Source organism: Rattus norvegicus, chromosome 6, assembly GCF_021556685.1.
Source record: "Rattus norvegicus strain SHRSP/BbbUtx chromosome 6, alternate assembly SHRSP_T2T, whole genome shotgun sequence".
NCBI lineage: Eukaryota > Metazoa > Chordata > Mammalia > Rodentia > Muridae > Rattus > Rattus norvegicus.
This window is the reverse complement of record NC_141539.1, coordinates 123807874-123835865: the sequence shown is the minus strand read 5'-3', so window position 1 is coordinate 123835865 and position 27992 is coordinate 123807874. Positions and strand designations below refer to the sequence as shown.

The following is a 27992-nucleotide window of genomic DNA, read 5'->3' as shown; positions in this document are numbered from 1 at the left end:
TTGGCTTGGATGAAGTCCACTGTGATTGGTTCGAAAGACTAGGAAGCACGCAGACTCCCATTCACGGAACGAGCAAGTCTTTTTTTTTTTCTCATAAGTATACATTTTAATAGATGCAAAAAATTACCACATAAACTCATGAATTCCATCTCAAAAGATAAAGTAAAAAAAGAGAAAAGTTAAATATTCTTTATTTTATGTTTCTCAGTACAACTATTTAGATTTATTCTATGTGAGAAATATACAAAATTTATCTATCCCTCCTTCATTTACCTAATTACTTATCTACTAACAGTTTAGACACACATAAGTATTTATTTTAGGCTTGGGGTAATACTGAATTCTGACTTACATAATTCTGCCTTTTTTTTTTTATTAACTTGAGTATTTCTTATATACATTTCGAGTGTTATTCCCTTTCCCGGTTTCCGGGCAAACATCTCCCTCCCCCCTCCCCTTTCTTATCGGTGTTCCCCTCCCCATCCTCCCCCCATTGCCGCCCTCCCCCCAAAAATCTAGTTCACTGGGGGTTCAGTCTTAGCAGGACCCAGGGCTTCCCCTTCCACTGGTGCTCTTACTAGGATATTCATTGCTACCTATGAGGTCGGAGTCCAGGGTCAGTCCATGTATAGTCTTTAGGTAGTGGCTTAGTCCCTGGAAGCTCTGGTTGCTTGGCATTGTTGTACATATGGGGTCTCGAGCTCCTTCAAGCTCTTCCAGTTCTTTCTCTGATTCCTTCAATGGGGGTCCTATTCTCAGTTCAGTGGTTTGCTGCTGGCATTCGCCTCTGTATTTGCTGTATTCTGGCTGTGTCTCTCAGGAGCGATCTACATCCGGCTCCTGTCGGCCTGCACTTCTTTGCTTCATCCATCTTGTCTAATTGGATGACTGTATATGTATGGGCCACATGTGGGGCAGGCTCTGAATGGGTGTTCCTTCTGTGTCTGTTTTAATCTTTGCCTCTCTATTCCCTGTCAAGGGTATTCTTGTTCCCCTTTTAAAGAAGGAGTGAAGCATTCACATTTTGATCATCCGTCTTGAGTTTCATTTGTTCTAGGCATCTAGGGTAATTCAAGCATTTGGGTTAATAGCCACTTATCAATGAGTGCATACCATGTGTGTCTTTCTGTGATTGGGTTACCTCACTCAGGATGATATTTTCCAGTTCCAACCATTTGCCTACGAATTTCATAAAGTCATTGTTTTTGATAGCTGAGTAATATTCCATTGTGTAGATGTACCACATTTTCTGTATCCATTCCTCTGTTGAAGGGCATCTGGGTTCTTTCCAGCTTCTGGCTATTATAAATAAGGCTGCGATGAACATAGTGGAGCACGTGTCTTTTTTATATGTTGGGGCATCTTTTGGGTATATACCCAAGAGAGGTTAGCTGGATCCTCAGGCAGTTCAATGTCCAATTTTCTGAGGAACCTCCAGACTGATTTCCAGAATGGTTGTACCAGTCTGCAACCCCACCAACAATGGAGGAGTGGAACGAGCGAGTCTTAAATTTGACTTTTGTGACCCCTGAGATGGGGTCACGTATCCATGAGTCTAGTGTAGACGGCAATGATTCGTTGCTAGCCAGCTTCTACAGGAATATGGCTTTGCGTCTGAACACAGGTGTTAGACGTGCGTGCGAACAAGGCTGGGGCAGGGGTGGTGGTGGCAAGCACTATTATTAAGAACAGCTTTCAGTCTGTGTTGAGAACGCTTGCTTTCACTTAACGGAAATGGGGAGAAGTGAATACCACATGGGTTCAGGATGACCACTGAGCAAATGAAGACTGTCTTTAGACTCCTTTAACATGGGGGCAGTCACGTAAGTTATGAATCGTTTGTATCGTCGTGGACAGTGAAAGAACAGGAGACAGGAGAAGGCCAGCGCTAAAGGCTTTAAGCCATCTTCATTTTGCCTCTACCAACTACGCTAAGCCCAAACAGATCACTTCTGTCTTTTGTTATCTCATTTGAGAATATTGTCCTAGAATCCAGGATTTTTGTGAGACCCGGTGAGTCTAGCATATTGCAAATGCTGTCTCTACTGCTTTTGAAATACTTTTGAAAGTATTCTAGAACTTTCTCCCGAGAGTCCCAACTTCCTTGTTTCCACCTTGATCAAACTGTGCTTATCAGAGATATGCTGGTCGTATGCGTGGACTCATTCTTTACTGGGCTGGGGGCATAACATGAATTTGGGGTTAAAGCTGAACAACAAGGGGTCGAGCAAATGAAGTCAAGTACAATGAAGCCAAGGTGGGGCCTCTAGCAACACTTCAACCGTTAAGTCTGTTAAGTTCAGACTCTCTCTAATGCTTTCTGTAAGCTCATACTGCCATGAACTAGAACTTCTGTAGCTGCCTTCGTAGACCAGTAAGTGATCTTATTATTTCTTTATTCTATTTTGATACTACCCTACTTACTTTATTTCTTTAATGAGTATTGGTGGAAAGGGAGTATGCATTTCACAGTGCCTATGTGGATGGCAGAGGACAACGTTCAGGAGTCAGCTCTGTCTTTCCACCATGCGGACTCCAGGGGTCAGATGCAGGCAGTCAGGTTTAGCAGCATGTGTCCTTAAGCTGCTGAGCCATCTTGCCAGCCACTCTGTCTGTCTGCTTCTATCTATCCATCAATCTACCTAACCTACCTACTTACCTATCTACCTAACCTACTTACCTACCTATATACCTATATGTCTACACCTACCTACCAACCTACCTACTTTCCTATCTACCTACCTCCCTAACCAACTATGTATTTATGTATCTATGCATCCATGTATGTATGTATGTATGTATGTATGTATGTATGTATGTATGTATATATGTATGAATCCATCCATCCATCTATCCATCCATCCATCCATCCATCCATCTACATATCTATCTATATTTATAAAAGAAATAGTCTAAATGCATAGACACCATGGCATACTCATCAGATATTGTCCTCAGGACCAGGGTGATTTTCAACATAACATGGAAAATTTGTTATTCATTTTGTAGAGGCTGAGCCCAGACTGAGATGAAAGGCTAATGTTTAGCTAGTCTGAAAGTGTATTGACCATGTCAGCGTCAACACATGTATTATTGTTTCCTTCATGTGCTTAGTGCATTCCTCTTGGCTTATTTTATTCTTCTACATAATCAGATGGGGAGTGGGGAGAAGTTTTATTATATCCTATAGTACAACTTAGAAAGACGTTAAATGAGCTCCCTTAAACAGAGCTGTTCCACCACGACAGTATTTACCTAAATTAGTTATTATATTCAGGTGTTAATGAATTGGGTTTTAGAACCCACTCCTTCATTGTTCAAAGGGTTTACTTGGGATCATGAGAAAGTCTAGGTTGCCTTGGACCATGGGCTAGGGATGTGCATGCTGGCTCGTTTCTCTAAACCTAAAAATAGATCCTCGCTCATCTGTCCCTTCTGCAGGTGGCTTTCACGTTAGATTTATGGCCAGGATATAGAGTTCTGATGAAAGCCTGTTACCTGCCTCTCCTGGGATCTGAGGAAAGGCTAATATTTGCACATAACTGAATAGTCAAAGCAGCAGGAAACAAACACCATGGTGATATGGTGATATTCACCTTAGCCCTGGAGACACTTCTCCCTTTGTCTTTCCGAGAATATCTCTTTGCAGGGAAGACTGGGAGGTGTTGTTGTTGAGGGCTTTGAAGTGATATAGTTAGGGTGACCTCTGGGCCAGCACAAGCCTGGTGTCTTACTGACCCCTCTGTCTGGGTGGAAGGAGATCAAAGCTTCCTTTCCACTTTTCTAATCCTCTCACAAAGCAGTTGAGATGTTTCAGTCTTGGTAGGACAGGTGAGTATCTGAGATGGTGAAAACCAAAGCCAAACTCCAAGACAAACAACAAACAAATCTAAAATTCAGGATGGACAGACCTATCTTTCCAGAGTTTGGATCACCGATCTTCCTGTTGAGGACCTAATAGCATCATTGGCTGGGACGTCCCATGGGGGCAGTAGTGAGGGCTGTCAGTCATTGTGAGGGCTGGGTTAATAAGTGCACTTATAGGAACTCAAAAGGGATTTCAATTATTATTAATATAGAATGAGAATTCACTAGCTGAACTGTTGCATACGCTTTTAAAAAAGCCTTTATAACAACTTTGCAAGAGAGATAGCTTTTCCTCATTTTGTAGCTGAGAAAACAGGTTCAGAGATCTGGGTGACTTGCGCAGTCCCAATATTTGCAGCTTTGTTTGTATTTGCAAGAATGATATCCACAATACTCTCTACCTGTCTGCACCGAGGCTCTAGACTTCCTCCCTTCTCACTGTTGTTTGATATCTGAAGCAGCCAAGTTCAGCTCCCCAAGCCCCAGCCCAGCATGCTCCCTGCTGAGCCAGTGAAATATTTATGTGCTAAGTACTTTTGAAGCAGGAGAAAGGAGGAAAGATTGCTGCACACAAATTAATATCGTCTTTCTGCTCCTCACCTGAGGCTCCTCTGTCCTTGGTCCTAAAAGAGTGTGGGTGAGTTACCACCCTGCTGTGGGGTTTTGCATCACTGAGGGTGTTTGGAGGCTGAAATGCTTGTGCATTGTGGAGCCTTTCTCACGGTGCTCACAGCTTACATTCTGTCCGTTCATAGCTGAACACACTCTCACTTTGAGTACGAGCTTTAATACGAAGCTCCATACTCTCACCCCTCATCCCTGACGAAATATCCAGTGCTTTGCTGATGGTGCCCTGTTGAATGAAGAACCTTGGGGACCCAGAGCTATGAGTGTACCCTCAGATGTGACCCTTTCTTTTTGTTCTACGTTATACAAGCTATTAGCGAAACGTCTATGACCTGGGTTATACTTGAGCTGTGTCTCCTACTTAATTTTTAACAGACCGGTCTTCATTCTGGAAATATCCTTGTTTGGACAATAAACCCTAGCTATCGGTGTGCATGTGTGTGGCACGAATCTGTTGGTTTCCTCAGCTAATCTGAGACAAGCAGATGATTGTGTGTCTCTGGTTGTTTCTCTTCATGATGCCTCACGAGGACAGAGAGAAACAGATGATCTCACCAAGTACACAGATCATAGGAGAAAAGCCCCCGACAGTTATTGGTCCCCCGTGGGCCATCGCTTATCCCTGTACAGCATTAACACTCATGATGACATCTTGTGCTGTATGGAAGTGTGATTTACACAGCCCAGCATCCTAACAGAGGAGCGCGGCTGAGCGTCCTGAAGGGAAGAGTCAACTCTCCCTCCCCTGTTTATGTACCCCTCACAGTAGGTGTATTCAGTGAGGCTACAGCTTCTCTCTTAGACTTTCAGAGAGGCCTGAATGCATGCTGTCTGGTATAGGGGTGGAGGGAAAGCAAGGCACAGACGCTTTTAGATGCTGCCTTCCTCCAAGTCAGTTACCCTCTTATCTTTGTTTTCCCCTCTTTTTGAAAGATCATTTTACCTGACCACACGTGTATTTGTGGAATGGTGGTTGTTATTTTTATGATTATCTCATATAATAAGAAGTAGAAATGCTTTTCTTTCCCACCTCTGAAAAGATCGTGTGCTTATGTCTATTGCCTTAGCTTGTTTATTCAATTAAGCACTCATTCAAGCAGTCCCTGTAAAGTCATTGAGTCATTTACTAGGCAGCTGGCTTGGAAAAATTCTAACTCAACGGTCAAAGAGGAAACTTGACAAAGGATGGAATTAGAAAGTAATGTCTTCGTATATATAGTATCTATGTATCTATGTATCTATGTATTTATGTATCTATCTATCATCTATCAATCATCTATCTATCTCTATCACTTATCTATGTATCTATTTTTTATGAAGCATCTATCAATAATATACTATCCTCTACCCATCACCTATGGCATGCCTATCTCTCATCTATCAATACCTTACTTACCAATCCTCTATTGTCTATCCATCACTTGTCACCTGTCTGCTCATAAGAGCTCTGTGAACTTGAGTGGTTGCCTTCGTAGGTGAACAGATGATGCTCACTGAGTCAGTGATGGTGTCTCAAATTGATGTAAATGTCAGTTGAATTTTCACCATATAACAACTTTAATTTTTTTTGAAATGCTGGAGATTGAATCTAGCTAGAGCCATGAATAGCTAGGTAAGTGCTTTACCTAGGAGCCATCTCCCCAACTTCAAATACCATATTTTCTTTCTTTTTTTAAAAAAATTTATTTATTTTATGTGAGTATGTTGTCTTCAGGCACACCAGAAGAGGGCATCAGATTCCATTACAGATGGTTGTGAGCCACCATGTGGTTGCTGGGAATTGAACTCAGGACCTCTGGAAGAGCAGTCGGTGCTCTTAACCACTGAGCCATCTCTCCAGCCAACATCTTTTAAATCATTACAGTACCCATATGCTCAAATGCTCATGATATTCTGGTTGCTTGTCCACTCTTTTATTGGCTTCAGCTCCTTTTTGTGTCTTGAGAAAATTCATGAAACCCAAGGTGTCCTAGAATGTCCTCCATATGTAGCCTTGAACTCCTGGTCTTCCTGCCTCAGTTTCCCAAATTCTTGGATTAAAGGTGCCTATTTCCACATCCAGCTTTGCTTGACATTTGTGCCACGAATACAAAGATACTAGAAGCATCAAAGAAAATTCACTTAATTATAAAATGTTTTGAGCTCAAGCCATTAAAAACACTGATCAATACTTTAAAAACTAATAAGTTAATTTTAAATATTAATTAATGCTAAGACTACAGACTCATTTAGAATTACTGCTATTTAGTTAAAAGAATGTTTCTATTGTATATAATTTTTAAAAGTAGATATACTTTAAGTAGTTTCACTATAAGTAAATGCTATTTGTTTACTCTATTTGAACAATATACAATGTCTAATATATACTAAGTGCATTACTTGGTACCTCAAAAAACACCTTTTTATCAGGTAAAATTACAAGAATTGATCCTCAAAATGTAAATGATAGCACTTATAACCAGGTTTACTGGGTGTTTTAATTTTATATATTTATTTATTGTTTTTGTTTTGCTTTTTTTGAGACAGGTTTTTCTATGCAGACTGGCTGTCCTAGAACTTGCTTTGTAGACCAGGATGGCCCTCAAACTCACAGAGATCCACCTGCCTCTGCCTCCCAAATGCTAGGATTAAAGACTGGGATTTTTGTTCTCTTTTTTACTCTCTTCCATAGAATGAAATAAATATTTTCGCCCATTTTAATATATTTTAAATGTATTCTCTCTCTCTCTCTCTCTCTCTCTCTCTCTCTCTCTCTCTCTCTCTCTCTCTCTCTCTCTCTCTCTCTCTCTCTCTGCGTGCTTGTGTGTTCTGGAGTACATGTGCAGACCAGAAGACAACCTAGGATTCTGTCTTCAGGAGCTTCACTTGCTTCCTTTGAGACAGACTCTGTCATTGGTCTACTGTTCATCAGTTGGGGTAGACTGGCAGCCATGAGAGCCCCAGGAGCTTCCTGCCTCTTACCTTCCCAGGTCTGGGGTCACAAACGTGAACCACATGCCTGACATTTTGATGTGGGTTTTGGGAATCAAAGTGAAGTCTTTGTGCCTTTGAGGTAGAAGTTTTATTGACTGAGCCATCTCCCCAGATCCCAATTTTGTTTTGATGCAGAATAATTAAACTATCACAATTTTCAACAGCCAAATGAAGTTTGGAGTCTCTACATGCATACATGTTCAAGGGAGCAGTCTAGTTAGAAATGGTCCCTGTGCGGTTGGTCCTGCCTATATCCTAGGACAAGGGGCTACTTCATTTTCACATGGATACAAGGATGAAAGTGTAGTGCATTCTGGGTATTGTGCAAAGAGAATTGAGCAAAAGTATCCACTTTGGGCTAGATAGGGTTTGCGTCTCTACTTTCTAGCTTTGTGGCTTCACATGTGTTATTCAACTTTCCCATGCCTATCACAGCATTGCTCAAGTGGAGATGACACTGTCTTCTTGGGATTTGGAGAAAGGCTAAGCTGTAGTGACATTTCTAAAGTACCTGGCTCCATGCAGGTGCTGGATGAGTGTTAGTTTCCTTCCCTTTCAGTTGATAAACGCTTCCTTTGAGGGTTACATGCAAAAACATTAAATATTTATTACTTGCATTATTCAAGAAAAAATGAAACTTGAAAAGGCATCTTACTTCAGATCTTTTTGGCGTCGCAATAATCATTCCCGTTTGTCTTTCTTGTAAATCTGTTTTCTTTGTGAGGCGCCGGGTTTATTTATGATGTTTGTGTGAAATCCTCAGCACTGTGAGAGTTGACTGAACCTAAACTCTCCCTTTCAAGTTTTATGGAGGATATAAATTATTAGGTATTGGTGGTGTGATTTGATACCCGAGTGACTGAGGCCTAGAACTGTCCTGGTGAGTGGATCCATCAGAGTTGGGTGGAAAATGAGGATATAAACCTAGGTTGAGACCTTGTGACATGGTTGGATGGCTCTCACACAGCACAATGAAAGCGAGGTTTTAGCATCGGAAAGGACTCCCCACCTGCCTCCCTCAAAAGCAGAGTGGAGGTCTGAGCTGGCAAAGTGCTTGCTGTGCAAGTGTGAGGGCCACAGCATCCACACAAAATGTAGTTGGGATGGCAGGCACGGTGTTGGGGAAGGGGAGACAGGGGGATCTGAATCTGCTAGCCAGCCAGTCGATACAGTTGGTGAGCTCCAGATTTCCTGAGAGAGCTTGTCTCACAAAATATGCTGGCAAGACAAGATAAGAGGAAGACAGCCATTGTTGACATTTACCCTCCACACATATATGTAGCTCTGGGTTAGTGAGTAATCCTGTTACTCAACGCTGATTTAACCAGCAGCAAAAATACCCGCTCATCCCAGGCAGCTGATGTTAAATTCAGGGGTGTGAGAGTTTATGTTAGAAACCATAGGTAGCTCGATCATAACACGCCATACTCCTAGAGGCAAGACTAAAGATTTAAATAGAAAATGTCATTGTCCTGTCCCCTAGCCAGTCTTATTTTCATGCAAAATCTATTCTGTAGCTTGTTTTTGTGTCACCTCGGAAATAGAAAAGATATTTTTTGCATATTGAAGCAGTTATTTCTAATAGAACAGAAAGGAAAAAAAAAAAGAATAGGTAACAGAAACTCTACGTAACCTAAGAGGCTAAATAAAATCTTCACGGTGTGGCATCTTATAGATCAGGTTATTTATCCCTGCCCTAGGATGCTTGGGTGATCTCATTAGGCATCTGTTTTGAAGAGAATGAGTACTTTCCTGTTGTCCTTCAGTTTGTGACAACCACTATGTGCCTGTTTGAGCCAAGCTTAAAGGGGAATATTGAGAAGTAGAAACATATTTCATCATTCCTGCCTTGCCCTCTCTACATTGGGTAGTTCCAACTTGGCCCAGGATATGGGGTCTCAGTCTTTCTAAGTAGCTCGTGCCTGGGTCATCTCCTCCACGAAGCCCCCAGATCTTATTATTGCAGCTCCCAGTTGTGGGCTGCATGTGCCTGAGATTCCCAGTAGCAACTCCTGCATCCTACCTGAAGTAGAGTGGCAAGGCCGGCTCAGGAAAGGTCCCTGATGGGGTTTATCTTCCTTTGCTCATGCGGAAGCTAGGGTTAGGTGGAAGTGGCACACTAGTATTGAAAGAGCGTACCCCTAAACGGGGAGCCGCATCTCTCGCTCCAATAGCGGGGTGGGGTGCCCCCAGGAATCACGAGTAGCCGGTCTTGATGTAACAGCAAGAGGTAGCTTTTATTAACGAGATCCCTATTAGCGGGATCCCGGGTCGATACGTATCCCACACAGGAGACAGAGGAATCGACCCCGAGCCTCCAAACTCGGGGGTTTACATAGGGGAGGTTAGGGGCATTCGCGCGCGGTTATACATGATTGGTCAATTCAAATGGTGCACAGTTACTTTCGGCGCGAAATTACATCAGCAAGGAGTACGTGCTCTCTAGCAGCTCTGCAGTGCAAGTAGGGTGGTTCATCTCACCCCGGGGGTGAAGGAAGGGGAGGGAGTGGCTACAGATGGTCAATGTCCTTGGGGCTGGTAGCTGGTCCGGCAAGTCCTATCTCTGGTTCTCCCTCAGGCACGTCCGGCCCTGCACATCCGGAGTCTGACAATGAGTAACCTTTTTAAAACTCTAGTTCTACAGTATAAGCTGTAGAGGGGCCAATTGTGGAACTGCAATGTATAAATTGAGGCTTTTGGGAAAAGAGGTGCCTGGAGCAGACCTGAAGAATGGGAGTAGTTTTGAGAGAGGGTGTGGTCAAAGGCACAAACGATTGAGAAAGTACTGCATGCAGTAGAGACCTTTCAAAAACTGAAAGATGGGATGGGTCACCACTGGGAACATTATAGTAGCTGTACTGAGAAGAGTACAGGATGGGATCCCAGTGGTCCCTGAGGGAGGAGCCAGTCAGGCTGATTTTAAAAAAAAATGAAGAGATCAGGACTTGTGGGGTGGTACTTGGGTAAAAGGGGCTTCCTGCCAATCTGGATGGTCTGAATTCCCTCGCCAGAACCCGCATGCTGGAAGGGGAGAGAACTGATCCCTCAAGTTGTTCTCTGCCTTCCACATGTGCACTGTGGTGCCTGCACACCCTTGTCCCCCAATAAAATTTCAGCAATGTAATAAAAACAGAGTAGCTATGTGTGAGGGTAAGCGTGTACCTTCTGCTTTACTGGTGACATCTAGATTGTTGCAGGTTCTTGAGCAGTATAATAATAATTTATTGGAAGATTAAAAATATCCCAACCCATTCTTGTGATTTTTTTCCCTCTCTTTGCAGCACGCACTTGATGCTGATAATGCAGGGGTCAGCCCGGTAGGAAACTCCTCCAACAGCAGCAGTCACTGGGACCTCGGAAGTGCCTTCTTCTTTGCTGGGACGGTCATCACGACCATAGGTACTCACTGGTTTACTAATATCCCTTTCTTGGGGGCCCTCCTGAGGAATGGGTAAACAGAGTAGGGACCGGGTTATCCCTACTCAGTCAGGTGAACGCAGCTGTTGTGGCTGCACCGCTCTCAGTAAGGAGCAAAGCCTGGAGAAGATTTCAGAATGGAAAGCTAGAGAACATTCAGTGAAGGAACCCAAGGTCAAGGCAGGAGTAGAATGCAGGGATTGGTCAGTTGAACTTGGGTGGGTTTTCTGCACTCTGATTCCATTTTAAAGATTGTACTTCTTGGTAGAATTATACATAGTCATACAAAGATGTTCTGCCAAGTTGTGTACGGGGGGGAAATGACAATTTGCCCTTCACCAGTTTTTTTTTTTAATTGTTCCTGAGAAAATAGTTTTCATCCCTTTTGTCTGGTGTTTTTAATATCTACCTCTGTGCCTTTAAGTATCAAACAAGTATGGCCACTTCTAGAATTTTCTGTTTTAGGGATTGGTTCTTGACTTTCCATTGTGCAGGTGGAAACACTGGTCTTGTTCTTCCTTCCCATTTCACTTGAAGAGAGTTCCACTTCCTGTGTCCCTATCTTCCTAGGATAGTCTAATTACATAGAACCCTGCTGTTCTCTTGAAGCTGACTCTCGACATGCTCTTTGTGGCTGAGCCTCAGATCAATTGTCATTGCTGTTTTCCCACAAAAGTGTCTGCCTTATTTCATGTTTTTAATTTTTGTATGTTTTCTGATACTCAGGTTTTGTATTTTTTTTGTCTTTGGGGTGACTTTATAATTATAATAGCATCTTACATCCTCACTACTCTAGCCATTAGCAGTGTGCGTAGATCCTGAATACGAATGATGAATCTCCTTTCCCTGTCTTTCTCCACACAATTTTAGCTGACATCACCTTTTCAACGTTTGCCTTAAAATGGTCAGCGTGGCTTCTATCATGTGACTTGTCAGCTTTAAATAATAACCGCGATCTCTTAGCTACTCCATGTAGTTCAGAAAGGAAGCTCGTGCAGCATCTCAACTTCCTTTTGCATCAGGTTGTGAGCACCACCCATTCTACACATGAGACAAGAGTTCATGACTTATATTCTGTTCATGGCCCATCTCATGGCCGCACTTTGCTCTTTGTTAAACCTGAGTCACTTTTGATGTATTTCATCTGTCATAGTAGTCCCTTTCATCATTGTTTGTTTGGCTGGAAATCTCCCTCACAGGGGGTGGCTTTAACCATCCTGGGAGGAACGCTCTGCTCTGATTCTCTGTGAGGCACAGTCATTCCATTTGAGAAGCCTTAACTTTGGTTTATAGTGTGGACAGTCAACTTCTTATGGGTACATGTTTTTAGAGGTATACACTTTGTTTTAATATCTACTCATGAGATCTATGGTCTTCTACATTAGTGAAATCGAGAAAATTCTATGTGACATAAGCAAACAGCACGAAAGAGAACTGTCTTTGTACTGAGAATTGCATCTGTTGAGGTCTTCAGAGAAGCAGAAAAACTATATGCATATAGTCATAGGGCCGAAGAATTGGCTTCCCAGTCATGGGCCAAGTTGCTTGTGAGGCTACTTGCTTGGAAGCTCAGGGGATACCTTTGGATAGTTTAGTCCAAGTTGGAAGGTTTTAGATCCAGGATGCTGATAATTCTTAGATGGACTCCAAAAAGCTGAAAACCTACAAGACTGGTGATATAATTCTTGATGACTATGGGCCAGAGAGGCTGGAGTTCTCGTGCTCAAGGGTAGGAAAAAAGAATGTACCTTACCTGTATATGCCTATGTAGGTGGGAGGGAGGGAGGGAGGGAGGGAGAGAGGAAGGGAAAGAGAGAGCATTCTTTTCTATGTCTTCTCATTTTTTGCTCTATCCAAGCCCTCAGCCAGATGATCCTGCCTACATTGATGTTGAATTTTCCACATTTAGTCCATTAACTCACATGACAATGTCCTGTAGAAACATCTAGAAACATTTCTACAAACACATCCAATAATAATGCTTTATCAGTTTTCTAGGTGTTCATAACCCACTTAAAATTAACCACCAACGTTTTAAATCTAATTAGATGTCAATCTATTTTACATTTGCAATCCTTAAACTCATTAACACCAGCTGTTGTCAGACTTCCAAGTGTCCATTAAGCATGTAGTTTTGCACTCAGAAGCCTTTGTGAGCTCCAGATCGGGTGAGGCTATTGGAATCCATAGACTCACCACACCCAACAGAGAAAGCATGTGGCCTATACCTCTGTGACACTGTGAACCTCAGCCAGCCCAGGAACATCGCTGTCATCCCTCAGATAGAAATAATGTCAGGTTAGAATGTATTTGACAGTCTGATTATTAGGATGAAGAAAGGCATCGTGCATTTTAAGAGGACTTGTAAACTAATTAAAGTTGAGAAAGTCTTGGCCATTTCAAAAGATGTACTTTGGAAAAATCTCCAGTGCCAGCATTGGATCCATGAGCTATTAGGGGATACTACATATAATAGAAAGAAATCATTTCCTTGTGGTATGAAATTGCTAAATAGGGCTTTGTCTGATACACTGAAAGAAAAATTATGTTGTACGCTGAAGCATTGCTATGATTTTCGGTAAAACACTAATGGTATTTATTGATCCTTACTTGGTTTTCCAGTCACCTACACATAGGTTTATTTTAAATTCATCTTACCCCCAGCTCCGAAAAAAAGAACCAAAAAAAAAATTCATCTTACTCCTAACAGCAGTATATCCAATCTTCCTTTTCTACTCACGTCTCCCGCGTCACTACTCATGACCCATGGGCCCTGGAGAAGAATGACATTATTTACACATAGAAATTCGGTCTGTGGCTAAAGTTATCAGTTCAAATGACCGGACAAGAACTTCTTGGGATTTTGCTTGAAGGTTGGAGGGCATGGCTTCCTCACTTTCTTACTGATGGTAAGCCTGGAGAAGGAAGAGCCGAGCTATTGCCCCCATTGTCTTTTCTCAGTAGGTTTCTCTGTCTAGAGTTGAGCTAACACTCTAAGAGTAAGGAAAGGGTGAGTGGTAACTGGACCCTGCTCATGTCCTGAGAGCCCTTGGAACTACTGGCAAAAATAGTAAGAAACATATTAAACTTTCTATTTTTCCAGAGTCAGTGAGATTTTTAGGGTTGGATTTTCTATAATCTAGACATTCCAAAGCAATGTGCACAGAGGGAAGAGAGTTCACAGTGGGTCCATAAGTATCCTTTGACCCCATGACCATTGCCTGACTCTTCTGGCCACCGCAGCTGCCGTCTTTAGGCTACACGATCTTCATTCAAGTCTTAGGGAGAGGGTCCTGTTGGATGAGCCCCTGGTTTCATGTATCTTGCCTTGGCTATTTGAGAAGCTGTTCCCTTTGATGAAAGAGGCTGGCCAGTGTGTTCAACCAATTTATTCCAAACTATGAAGATGGTGTCTACCAACAGGCAACTACTACAAAACAACCACACAGACAAAAACAAAAATATAATCCATCACCCAAAGCCCATAGCAGGCTGGGTCCCTGTTCTATGCAACTTAAAAAATGTTACTTTTTCCTCTCTTTCTCTTACCTAAGACATAATGAATTGTAAGTTGAATACTATTTAACTAAGGGAAATTTAATTCCAGAGGGCATGGTTAGAGAAGTTAAAAAGAAAACTAGCTTGATGCAGTATAAGAAGTATTGAGATGAGAACCAAATTGCTACATTTAAAGAAGTCAAGTGCTTATGGTAAGTTTATAGCAAGGCTTATGACAAGGCTTACAAGTAGTCTCAGGGCTTGCTCATTTTTTAGCTGTTACTGAGAAATCACCCTCTATCTAGGAGTCAGGGAAGTGGAGCAGTTATCACGTGAGGTGCTATCACATTAACTGTGCAGCTCACAGCCTGTTCTGCTAGCTTGAGGTCAGATAGTTTACAAGTTGATTATCATTCATATTTCCCTTCACTATGAGCAATGTCAGAACTTCAGAGCTCTTTGCCATGCCCATCATAGATGCCCCTCACGGGCTCAGTATCCATACCACCATCACACGTGAAGGGATTAAGATGCTTCCTGTGACCCTCTTAACACCACAGTGAAAACCTTTATGCAGGAAGTTGGCTGTTTCCTTGGAAGAGGTCCACAGGGATTGTTCTGTCAAAGGGTGTGGAGCTTTTAAGGGCTTGCCAAATCATTTTCCAGAAAGACTGTCACACATAGCATGAAGTTATGTGTGTTATGTAAGGCCTTTTCTGAAAAACAGTACTACTACTCAGTATCAATCTGCTTTAAAAAAAGCCTTTTGTGTGCTGATATGTAGAGATTGTGCTTAGACCATTGGCCTTCTATATCTGTGCTCTGGTATCATAGACTGAAACAAATTATAGGTTGAAAATATTCAAAAGAAAAAAATGTCTGCACAGTGGAGTATTTTTCCATTTCACCCTCCCTTATACAACACAGTTTAACAGCCTGAATGGGCTGGTTTTGTGTGTCAACTTGATACAAGCTAGAGTCATCACAGAGAAAGGAGCCTCAGTTGAGGAAATACAGCCATGCGATTCAGATGTGAGGCATTTTCTCAATTAGTGATCAAGTGGGGGGGCCCAGCTCATTGTGGGTGGTGCTATCTCTGGGCTGGTGCTCATGGGTTCTATAAGACAGCAGGCAGAGCAAGTCACTAAGCAGCACCCCTCCATAGCCTCTGCATCAGCTCCTGCCTCCAGGTTCCAGCTCCTGCTTGAATTCACATTACTACCAATGACTATGAAATGAAATTAGATTCTAGTCTTTGTGACATTTTCAGGATCATATACCTCCTGGTCAAGTGTCCAGAGGTAGCTGGTGACTGTTTCTTGCCTAGTAGCATCAACAAAGGGCTGGACCAGCAAAGGTATTGAAGTAGCTGCTTGGATTTATTAAATATTTTGGATGTTTAATCCATGGCCACCCAAATAGCAACCATTGTACCTGACAGTTACTGATGTAGGGTAGCATGGTCTACAGACATGCTCTCATTCAAACTCGTAATAACCACATAGGGTGGGGATTAGCCTCATTTATCTGTGGCAAGAGTGAGAGCTAGAGAAGTTAAACAACTTGCTCACTACGTCCTGGTATGTAAGCAATGGATCCTACTGTCACTTACCATGGTCAGCATGGCTTGATGCAAACTGAAAACCCATGGTTCATCATTAAAAAGTGATTAAGAATATGAATGTGGAAGGGTCAGAACGTTTAAGGAAACACAGGACTATGGAAGGCTCCTCCAGGCTTTACAGCCAGCAGGGAAATGATACAGTTGAAGGAAGAATGAAACTCAGTTTAGCAGGTTTTATGTAACAAGTGCGAGGCCAAGGCTTCGAGATTCGAACACCAGTCTCTTACTTTAGCCATATTTAAGCACAGCACAATTTTGGGAAAAATGTTTTCTGAAAACAGTGAACTCAGTCCCCGGTGCACAACAATTTTAAGATATGTGTACATCGTGATTCTTTATAAGGTACAGGTACTTTGGGTACAAGATGGGTACTGTTGACTCAGAGATAGATAGTACCTAAGATTTAGATCTAGGGAGAATGATTGAGGTAAACATGATGCTGGTGGATATCAGGATTGGCCTGGCCCTAAGATAACACAGAAGTCACTTAGTCATAAAGTACAAGTGATATCATTCCTAAGGATGAGTTTTGTGGCCTAGAAGTAATGCTCAACATTTAAACAGAAAAGGTTTGGGATAAGTAAAGCATAAATTGTGGGAGACATGGGCAGAGTCTTGCTCACCAGGCAGCGGAGTATCTCCACGTTGTAAACCGCATTTATTCCCAGCATTCTAAGAGGAGCAGCTAAGCACCTCATTCCACTGGAACGAGAAGCTCTGTGCTTAACTTTTCCTGACTTCTCCAGCGTTTATTGGTGTGCACAAGAACTTTTTTTTTCTGCCCTCTACATAGGCCCTAAGTGACTGTGAGATCCTCTGTGACTTGCACAGCTCATGCAAATGTCTCTGCAAGCATAGACAGGTTGGTTCCCCAGTGTCCACCTGAAAGGCACAGTTCAGCGAAGATGTGATTTGGGCACATAAGAAGTATGTGGAAAGCTCTTTGTGTCTCAGGACTAAGTTGTTCGAAACACTGGCTTTCTCTTTAAGGACTTTGAGATGTTTTCTGTTTAGGGGCAAACAGAACCAAGACCCGTATGGCCCTCTCTGTAATAACCTCTTTGCTCTGTGTCCTTGGTGGGCTGGCCAGCGTTCCCTGAGACTTTGCAGCAGCTGATTGGTAGAGAGACTTCTGGACTCCCTTTGCTTTCCCTGTATCTGAGGTACTAGTTAAGTTCTTTTCAGCGTTTGCTTGTGTAGCGGGTGAGCTGTCTCCTCTATCTCTCAGTCTCAGTGTTGTTGGCTCCCAAATTGCTGCCATGTTTACCACCCAGCCACCATGGGTCCACTTAAGTCATTAAGCTAAAATAGTTTACACACTCACGCACACACTGTGTCAACTGCATACATACATATATGCTCTTATGACATATTTAAATATTGCCTTATTAACCACTTTACTAGAGAACCCAGTTTTTTTTCTTTTTTTCGGAGCTGGGGACCGAACCTAGGGCCTTGCACTTGCTAGGCTAGAGCTCTACCACTGAGCTAAATCCTCAACCCCCCATTTTTTTTTTTTTTACTGAGGTATTCCAATCTGTAAAATGCCAACCAATCCTACCACTGCTATCGCTAAATAGTCTTTATGTTCACATTTTTCTTGACTGTCTCCAACACTTTAAGATTTGGAAACGTTGCATGGGTCTAAGCTTTTCTCTGGTCCCTCTGGGTGACAACAGCATGCCCTGTGAGCTGACCAGAGGACATGTATAGAGCTTGTGTAGATTAATAACCGCACACTCAGCAGGCCCAGTGCTTCAGTTGGTCTGTAATATTTTTCTGAGTTGAACTAACAGAAACTCTGTATTGTCTGAAATGAGGCTGTCGTGAGACAGTCAAGCTGGGGTCCAGTCAGTATCTCTGCAAGTTTCTAGAATATTCCCAAGCCCGTGTAATGTTAAACTGCAGAGGCACGCTTGTTTTCTTTCTAACCGAATGAGCCAGTGTAAATTAGATTATTCTAGGTGGGTGTGCTTGGCAACATCATTCCGTCCGAGATCCTGAAAGCGTCTGAGAAATCCCAGGAGCCTTGTCGAACCTTCAAGTCAACAAGATGGCTAGCAAAAGAAAACAAGATTAGGAAGTCTTACCTGCATACTCATCTAAGAAATGGAAATTGCAATTTAAATAATTTGTGGCAAGAGGTTTGAATGATTCTGAGCACAAGGAATAGCCAAGTGACTCATCCCCAAGGCAGAATCTGACAGCGAGCTCTCCAGGCCCACGGGAGTAGGAGTGATGTCCAAGGTCTTTTTGGTCCATGCTAAGAACATTGCTCCTCTCTGTGCTGTGTTCTCAAATGTGTCTCTTGCCGTGGATCAATACCTCACCGCATGGCCTGGCTTAGGAAACAGACCTCACTTGAACTACCTGAACTGGGGAGACAAACTGTTAAGTGACTGTTGTAGGACTGTAATGATAACTGACAAGAACACAGCTACCAATTACTAGAATCTTTCGCCCTATGTAAATTGTGCTAATCTTATAAGCTTCTTTCTTTCAGTAATACGATTGCCAGCCCCATTTATTATGGAATAATCCCAATACTCACTATACATGAATTACGGACAGAATTGCAAAACTCATAAGAATGCAGATGTTCATGTTTTCAAACGACTGTGAAACTCATTTCAATTGACCTTATTATAGACAGAATCTTTTACGTTCAAAGCTCTATTCCAGCAGCAAACATTTATTTAGCACTGATTGCTCTGTGTGCCAGGGTAGTGGGAAGGGATACAAGAGGCTGGGATTTTGTGCCATTCCCACACAGAGAGTTGGGCACAGCTCGGCTTCAGTCATTAGGGTAAAGAGGCACAGAGTCTTTACCTATTTATTTTCCCCCATTACCAGGATCACCTACCTGGGGTAGGGAAGGACAAGTCCTTTGTCCCTTCTGAGTTTGTAGTAGTCCGGTTTCCTCTTTAATGTCCAGTGCCTATGACTCTGTGAAAGCAGACGTTGGCTATAGTAAGTCCAGGCAAGGGCAATGCCAGTGGAGCAGTACTGTACGTAGAGGCTTTGTCTACCGAAGCAAAGGTGAAACCTTTTCCCACCAGTCAATGGTGTCCATGAGAGGTGATGTTTCTTAAGAGAAAAGTGTCGTTTTTCCACCAGAAACACAACTCTGCTTGACCACACACTTCTTAAAATCTATTAAGATCTCTGACACACCGAGACTACGTATGGGGGGAGAGGCCAGGGGGCTCTGTTGGTATTGCAAAGGGCTTTGGAGAATATGGAAGTCTGCAGATTCATTGGTCAATGCTCTACTTTCTCGGTCACTTCACTGCTTCCCTTCCCTTCTCTCCCCTCTCTCCCCAGGGTATGGGAATATTGCTCCGAGTACTGAAGGAGGCAAAATCTTTTGTATTTTATACGCCATCTTTGGGATCCCGCTCTTCGGTTTCTTATTGGCTGGAATTGGAGACCAACTTGGAACCATCTTTGGCAAAAGCATTGCAAGAGTGGAAAAGGTTTTCCGAGTGAGTATTGTACCAATTCAAACCCTCCTCACTGGGTTCGTCGGTTTTAGCCTCACAGGGGTCAGAAGGCAGCAGCAAGGGCTCTGACCGAATAAAGTAGTTGAATGTTATGATCGTGTTTTCTCTTTTCACGGATGTGGAGAGAGGACTGTGCCTAAATGTCTTTTCCTTGCATACCTTCCTGCCTTGTGGTACTTACAGGATCAAAGAAGGTTAAGAATGGATTACCAGGACAGATTTCCCGAAAATGTAAGGCCCACTCACTGTCTTAGTCTGTTAATACTGCTATAATGGAATGCCTGAGGCAGGATGGCACAGAAACAGCAGAAAGTCATTTCCTGCCCGTTGGAGACTGGATGTGTAGGATGAAGGTTCAGCTGCCGGGTGGGGGGCTGGGCTGCCCTTTCAAGGTGTGGTTGCCCAGAGAGAAGGATGCTGAGGCTGCATGTGGCGAATGGATGAAAAGGGAAGACATCTTGACATTGCATGGTGCCTATTAAAAGGGCTTTAGCCCTGTTGGCGAAGAGGAGCCCTCATGACTAACCCCCCTTTAAAGGCCCTGACTTTTAATATGATCACTTTATCTAACACATTTAAACCATGGTTTAGGTCCCTTTATGGAAAAGCAGGCTAGACAGTTCAGTAGGTGAGGGCACCTCCTGCTAACTGGAGTTCAATCTCCAGGACCTACATGGTGGAAGGAGAGAACTGACTCTTACAAATCATCTATGAGCCATGATATGCTGCACACATATGCATACACACACACACACACACACACACACACACACACACACACACACACCATACACACACACCCCCAAATAAAAAAGATAGTTTTCTTACTGTTTTTTTAAATCAAGTTTTATTTTAGTGTTTTCTCCTGTATCTCTTTTTCTCCACACAGGTAACATTGTTGTTCTTGTTGTTTTGTTATTGCTGACGCTGATTTTTTTCTTACTGTTTTTAAAGTGATGAAGAGAAATATAAACCCATCCATTTCACTATTAAAGTGCCTTCACTTGTTTGACTTCTGCATAATGTCTTCAGGTTGATCCTAGCTTCTTCTAGAAATGGAACTTCTCTGTGCTGTGCTTTGTGTCTCTTTCTTTTTGGCCCCTCCTGGTTCTGCCTCCCAATGCTAAGCTTTCCTTCAGCAATAGGACACCAGCGTTCTACTTTATGCTAAGTCACGGGACACTGTTATTAATTTAGGATGTATTTTCCTATTAAAAAAGGGACAGAAGTCTCAACTTGAGCTTATTTCCTAAAGGTGATATGTTTGAGCTCTGTGGCAGGCATGTAGGATGGATGTGAGTGGCTAACGTTGCCAATGACCTTTAACTCATACCTATTCATTCGATTTCACAGAAATTGTTCTTGATTTCTGCTCAATAGTCATGTAATCCTCAAGTTTTTCTGCCCTTCTTCATATTAGTTTAAGAAACCTAAGCAGAAGTTTGCTGATAGAGCTAGCTTAGTAGTAGAGCCCCTGCCTAGAATCCCCCAGTGAGGGGCTGGGGGCGTGGCTCAGTGGTGGAGCCCCTGCCTAGAGTCCCCCAGTGAGGGGCTGGGGGCGTGGCTCAGTGGTGGAGCGCCTGCCTAGATTCCCCCAGTGAGGGGCTGGGGGCGTGGCTCAGTGGTGGAGCCCCTGCCTAGAGTCCCCCAGTGAGGGGCTGGGGGCGTGGCTCAGTGGTGGAGCGCCTGCCTAGATTCCCCCAGTGAGGGGCTGGGGGCGTGGCTCAGTGGTGGAGCCCCTGCCTAGAATCCCCCAGTGAGGGGCTGGGGGCGTGGCCCAGTGGTAGAGTCCCTGCCTAGAGTCCCCCAGTGAGGGGCTGGGGGCGTGGCTCAGTGGTGGAGCCCCTGCCTAGAGTCCCCCAGTGAGGGGCTGGGGGCATGGCCCAGTGGTAGAGCCCCTGTCTAGAGTCCCCCAGTGAGGGGCTGGGGGCGTGGCTCAGTGGTAGAGCCCCTGCTTAGAATCCTCCAGTGAGGGGATGGGAGTGTGGCTCAGTGTGTGTGTGTGTGTGTGTGTGTGTGTGTGTATGTGTGGTATGTTTGTCTCTCTCTCTCTCTCTCTCTCTCTCTCTCTCTCTCTCTCTCTCTCTCTGTGTGTGTGTGTGTGTGTGTGCACTCACCTCCATATGTGCACGTGAGGGCCAGACATTGATATTGATGTCAGGCATCAACTCTGATTGATCTCCACCTTGTCTTTTCTTTTTAATCAATGTCTCTCACTGAATCCAGAGCTAACCAATTTAGTTGTGTAGGTCAGCCAGGAAGTTCCAGGGACCCTCTCATCTTTGCCTCTCCAGTACTGGGATTATATACGTGTGTTTCTATGCCAGCTTTCTACTGGTGCTGGAGATGGAACTTAGCTCTTCATACTCGTGTGCCAAGCACTTTACAGACTGAGCCATCTCCCCATCCTCGATGATAAAAATTGTCAAATGGACATTTTTGAGAACTTTTCCAGAATCTCTTAACGATAAATGAGTGGTGAGCTTTAAATCAGTCACCCTGTGTCCTCAGAGATACTGTCTTTCGGATTGTTCCTCAGATCCTAGATTCTGTTTCTCTTTAGTTGATGCAGGGGAGCTCCTCAGAGGGAGAATATAATTCATTAGCACGTGAGGAGAACCAGACGCATGGCTGGGTTGTAGTCACATTCATAAACCCAGCAGTCCTGGGAAGCTACCTCCATTTCTTCATCGGCAAAAGGCGACAGAGTGCAAATCAACTTTAGGAAGTTTTGGTGATGGCTAAATAAAATTATGGGTAGGCAGGACCTTGGCCCAGAGCCAGAAACACAGAACTCAGAGCTGCTGTCCCTTCTAAAAGGAGAGTTTGCTGGCAGGCTAGCCACTAGCATGGGTTTCGTGAGCTTTTCTGCAATGTCCCACACCCTTTGCTCCCTGGGTGCTGGCTGCCTAGCCAACCTCATTAGAATGTGCACCTGTCTCCTCAGTGGTCACCATGGAAACCATGGAACTCAGCTTCTCAGATGTTTAGGTCTTCTTAACTCAGACAGAGCAGCTTTGTCTCCAAAGAGCTGTCTGAACTCCTTGGAGGTGCCTCTTAGCTGTCCGCACAACCCTTTGAGTTAGGGAAAAATGACTGCTGTGATTTGAACCCTTAGAAGAAACCCTTAGAGTACTCTTTAGAGCGTTCCCATGGAGAAACGACAGATTTGGCATCCCCTCACCCCGTTTTCGGGTAGCTCCTCTTGGTTTCATTTTCTTTGGTCATAGAGGAAAGTCTTGGATGGCAGCTTTTCAAATCCCCCCTCGGCAGAGTTAGCTATTGTGTTCCACAGGAGGGGAGAGATTACAATCATTTTACTGCATGCCTACCAAATTGGGAGTGCGCCATGCTGTAATGCGGTTCACACTACAAGTGGAGCGTGCTATTTGCCTCCTCTGCGCCGCTTCCAGAAGGTCCTTCAGTAGACTCTTGGGCCAAGCCTGAACATTTGCACACCTCACTTTTATGCTGATGGCCCACTGAGGTCCCTGCGGCACCATCAGATATAGGGAGTCATCCAGGAAGGCGAGACAGATATGTCTTGTTGAACGGGCGACATGCAGGGGATGCACTTACCAACTATCAAGGGCTATGGCGTGGGGAATCCCAGGAGGAATCTAAGCACATTTCCTCGATATACAAATAGCCCATTGTGCACCAGTTTGCTGGCTGTGTGTAATGCTGTGATGGAAAGACCTCCACATTCTTGGCTACTCACACAGACCACATTTAAAGGACCAGGTAGGTATTCCTAGATGATTATTTGAGAAGAGGAAATCACATTCACCTGCAAGGCTTGGGGCATGAATTTTCAGTTGTCATGGGGAAATTTTCATTTAATAAAGTCTGCATATTGATTATTAACCCTTTCCCTCCATCCAGTGTCTTTTGAGAAGGTGTAGTTAGTGTGTGTGTGTGTGTGTGTGTGTACCTGTGTGTGTGTGCCTGTGTGCCTGTGTGTGTGTATGTGTGTGTGTGTGTGTGTACTAAGGGTGAGGACTCAGAGCACATGGTAGGGTTCCCTACATGGCGTGTGGGCAGCTGGACTCCTGAAGAGAGTCCTTCCTGGGAGCTGCTTACTGCTTAGGAAACCTTAGCAGGTCCTCAGACCTACTGGGAGTTTTGTGAGGCTTGTGATCCTCTCCATTTCCTCCACAAGGCGATGTTTCCATCTGGAGAAAACAGCTGCAGAGTTCTCTGTTGTTGTAGGCTAGAGAGGCACATTTCCTTGCAGAATTGGAGCAGTTTTCTCAGTTTTCCCCCAAATGCTTTGCTACATATGCCCCTTCAGCTTCAAAACCAGGGATGTGCTGGAACCCCCTCACACTTTGGGTCTCCTAGACTTCCATTCTGGTCCAGCCAGGGGAAAGCTCTCTGCTTTGGATGGCTCCGAGATGAGATCAAACCTGTGCAGATCATCTACCTTAAAGGTCAGCCGTATCGTATCACATCGTCCATGGGTCACTGTGTCACAGCGGCTGGGGACTGGAGTAATTCATCTTCTGGAGGCATCACAGACATTCTCCCTTCAACACACTTGGAATAGTGGAATCATTGGTGGTATAGACCTTCTGCACAAGGACAATCTGCCTTACTGACCTTCGCTACATCCTGGAGAGTTAAACCAAATTCTTTCTTCACAGCAAGATCATTGCAAAGAGCAAAAGATAGGTCTGAGAAGAAGGTGCCTTGGTTGATCAGGTTAAGTCCCCTGTCTGGTTGGAAAGTGAGGATAGAGGCTCAGAGCATGTCCTGTGACATTGATCTCGATGCCAGAGAACAGGAATGCCCTGGCATCACTGATGAACGGTGGCTGAGAATTTGGACACTCATTAATCTCATGTTACAAGAAGCCTGGAGGCAGCTTGTTTTAAGTGGGGTCCACAGGCCACAGTGCAGTGTCAAGCGGATCCAGGTTTTGTTTGTTTTTCTCGGTGTGTCAGCTTTTCATCCACAGGCTTGTTACCTCATGGTTACAAGGTTACCATAGGAACAGATATTATGAATTCATGCAACCACAATTAAGGCAAGATAAAAGAGACACTTAAAAATATGTTATTATATCTGTTTATTCTTTTTGTCTCCCTCAAAGACTTTGTTATAGCAAAATTGAAAGGACAGTATGTAGATTTACTATACATATGTATTCTCATATATATATATATATAATTCCTATTTACATGTACATATATTCCCATTTATATATGCAAATATATGTATAACACACACACACACACACACACACACACACACACACTAACCTCATATGGCCAGCACTCTACAAGAGTGGCGAATTTTTGTTTCATTTGATGAACCTGCATTGGGGCATAATTACCTCTTGGTTCGTAATTTGCATTAGGGTTCTCTCATAATGTGCATTTTGTGCTTGATCAAGTGTTCAGTGACATGGACCCGCCATTATAGAACCACACAGAGCACACTCAGTGCACTTTGAAAGGAAAAGTCTTGGCTCAGGACCCCCAAGAAACGTTCTCAACACAAGGGAGATTTATTTGCCCCGAAAGGGCAGAGGGCAAGGAATAAGAGACAAAGACTGGAGATAGAGGATGGATGAGGGAGGAGAGAAAGGGAACAAGGGAGGGGGAGGGGGGGAGGGGGAAGGGGGGCATATGTCTCTGAGGAGAATAGGACAAAGGACTGCCTCTGGATAGAGAGCAGACAGACATGTCACATAGGAAAATGGTTTATAGATGTATAAGGGATGAGGTGTTTAATTTTAATTGGGCATTTTAATTACATGAGCCAAAAGGGGCTTTTGATTGTTGGACCTTGGTGTTTAGCTTCAGGAGGAAGTGGCCAAATAAGGGAGACCTTCATGTCTAGCTTTAGGAATTTAATCTAATGGTTTGGGGGAAGGTGGAGGAAATGAGAGAGAAGGCAAGGCCTGCCAGGGCTGTGCTCCCACACTCCAGCTGGCCAGAGTCCCTTCAGCACTTGCCACCCGTGGTCTGCCAGTTCACCTCTTCCTGCCGTATAAACCCTGAAAAACACTGATCTCTGTCTTCTGCCTTTTCCAGGATGTTACAGAGCTGGAGGCACACAAACACAGAGCCCTTTCACAGCTTCCTTCAGTTAGTGATAGACAATCATCTGCTGTCTAATAGGTATTTACTTCAGGAACTCTCCCGGCTTAATAGTTCATTTCTCTCCAGTGCTGAATGATAATCTATTTTTTTCTGGAGTGGTTATCTGGTTTATTAATCCATTTGTCTACTGAAGGACAGCTTCCTTGCTTCTTTCTTTGGACAATATGAATAAAGCTGCTGGAGCCACTTGTTTTAACTCCTTTGGGTAAACACCAGGAAACACCATCAGTGGTTTTGCGAGCATCCTTAGGGTTCCTCTGCTTTCCCAAGGCAATGTACCATCCTCTACTTCCAAAGAGAATAAGTGAGAGTTCACTCTTCCTGTTGCTTCAGTTTCTTGACAGCATCCAGTGTTGTCTGCATACATCCCTGCTACTGTGCTGTGGTAGCTCCCTATTTTAACTTGCAGTTCCCAAATGACATGTGAATTGTAATGTCTTCTCCTATGCTTATTTGACAGCTAATAGATCTCCATTAATGCCCCATGTCTTTTATCTCTCCCCATTTTTTCGGGTAATGCTGCTGATGGTTTTGTGACAGGGTTTCTCTGCATAGCCTTGACTGTCCTGGAATTCACTCTGTCCACCACTTGCCTCTGCCTCCCAAGTGCTGGGCCTAAAGGCTGACACCACAACTGCCAGGCTGGCTTTGGTCCATTTTTTAAAATCGTTGAATTTTGTTTTAAAAGCCATATGTGTTTTGGATAGCATTATTAGATGTGACTTTTGAAAATACTCTGTGTAACTTGACTCTTTATTCTCTTAACTACATCTTTTGTAAAACAAAAATGAATTAATATGGTTTAGCATCCTGATTAAGTCTGTGATTTATTTATTTTTGTTATTTTTTTACTAGCTAACAAGTAAAACAGGCAAAATAACAACAACAAAACCATTCAGAAACATCTTAAGCAGAAGTGTCACCATAAATGCTGAAGCAAAATTTACTGTTTAAATATAACGTAGGTGAAGCAAAGCCTGAGTAGGGAAAATGTGGGAGGTATTCAATCAAGTTGAGATACTGGAACCACCTTTCTGCATTGTGTGTAAATTCATGCACATACTCTTGGTGGCCAAATGATCTTCACAAAGGTACATCACTAGGGTCAGTTGCAAGTCTAACCAGCATTCAAATTTCTCCAGAAGTGTTTTCAAAGTCAGGGGCATGTTTCATGGTCGTCGTTGTCGTCGTCTTCTTCTTCTTCTTCTTCTTCTTCTTCTTCTTCTTCTTCTTCTTCTTCTTCTTCTTCTTCTTCTTCTTCTTCTTCTTCTTCTCCTTCTTCTTCTCCTTCTTCCTTCTCTTCCTCCTCCTCCACTTCCTCCTCCTCCTCCTCCACCTCTTCCTCCTCTTCCTCCTCTTCTTCTTTTGGACTAAGGTGGATTGGTGGAAGATTTTGATAAAGAGTCTCAATCTATAGCCCAGGTTGGACTCACACTCACTATTTTCTTCTTCTTTTTCTCCTCCTCCTCCTCCTCCTCCTCTCCTCTTTCTCCTCTTCCTCTTCCTCCTCCTCTGAAGTCCATGATTTTATATTAAGTTAATTTTTGTGAAAGGTATCAAGTCTGTTACTACAGGTATAGAGATGGACACGTGTATTGCATGCATGTGTATTGTGTGCATATGTGTATCTAAGTGTACACACAAGCACATACATGGGTAGTATGTTCAGAATTTGATGTCAAGGGTTTTTCTTTATTGATTTCTGCCTTATTTTGGAGGCAAGATCTTTCACTGAACCTTCTTTTGCCAATTCTGCTGGACTAGTTGGCAGTAAGGCCCTTCTCACATCTCTGTCGCATCAACACTGGTATTATAGGCTTGTGATTTTGTGTTCTGTTTCTCTATATGGGTACCGAGGGTACCATGCATATCCTCATGCTTGCACGGAAAGCACTTTACCAACTGAGCCGTCTTCCTAGCCCTTAGTTCATTCATTCAATCAATCAATCAATCAATCAATCGATCGATTAATTTTTGTATGTGGAAGTCTGATTGTCTCAGTTTCATTTATTAAGAGGACCATCTCACCTCCATTATTGTTGAAGATAACTTGGCTAACTTTATATTTCTTTATTTCTAGTCTCCCCATCCTGCTCCATTGCTCTCTTCTTTCACAAAGACTGTACTTTCCTGATTAGTGTGGCTTTGTACTAAGTCTTGAAGTCAACTTCCTTTATATTTTTGGGTGTCATGTTGAAAGTGATTCTTTCTATCTTTCTCAGAAGTTACACTGTGTGTGTGTGTGTGTGTGTGTGTGTGTGTGTATTGTGTGTTCATATGCGCATGTGGGTGCGCATGCATGCCTGTGCATGGGTGAAGTTTTTGCTTTTCTGTCTCATCAACTGGAAATGAATGGCTTGACCATTCCCAGCT

The 27992-nt window shown here is 43.4% G+C and overlaps 1 protein-coding gene across 3 annotated transcripts in view; it reads left to right on the top strand.

Annotated features, from left to right (window-relative positions):
* The window catches only part of Kcnk10 (potassium two pore domain channel subfamily K member 10), a 134137-nt gene that overhangs the window by 66181 nt on the left and 39964 nt on the right, over positions 1-27992 (top strand). For all 3 annotated transcript variants that reach the window (XM_087554612.1, XM_087554613.1, NM_023096.3), the window contains 2 exon segments: positions 10749-10866; positions 19331-19491. In XM_087554612.1, the coding sequence (XP_087410738.1) occupies positions 10749-10866; positions 19331-19491 (279 nt within the window).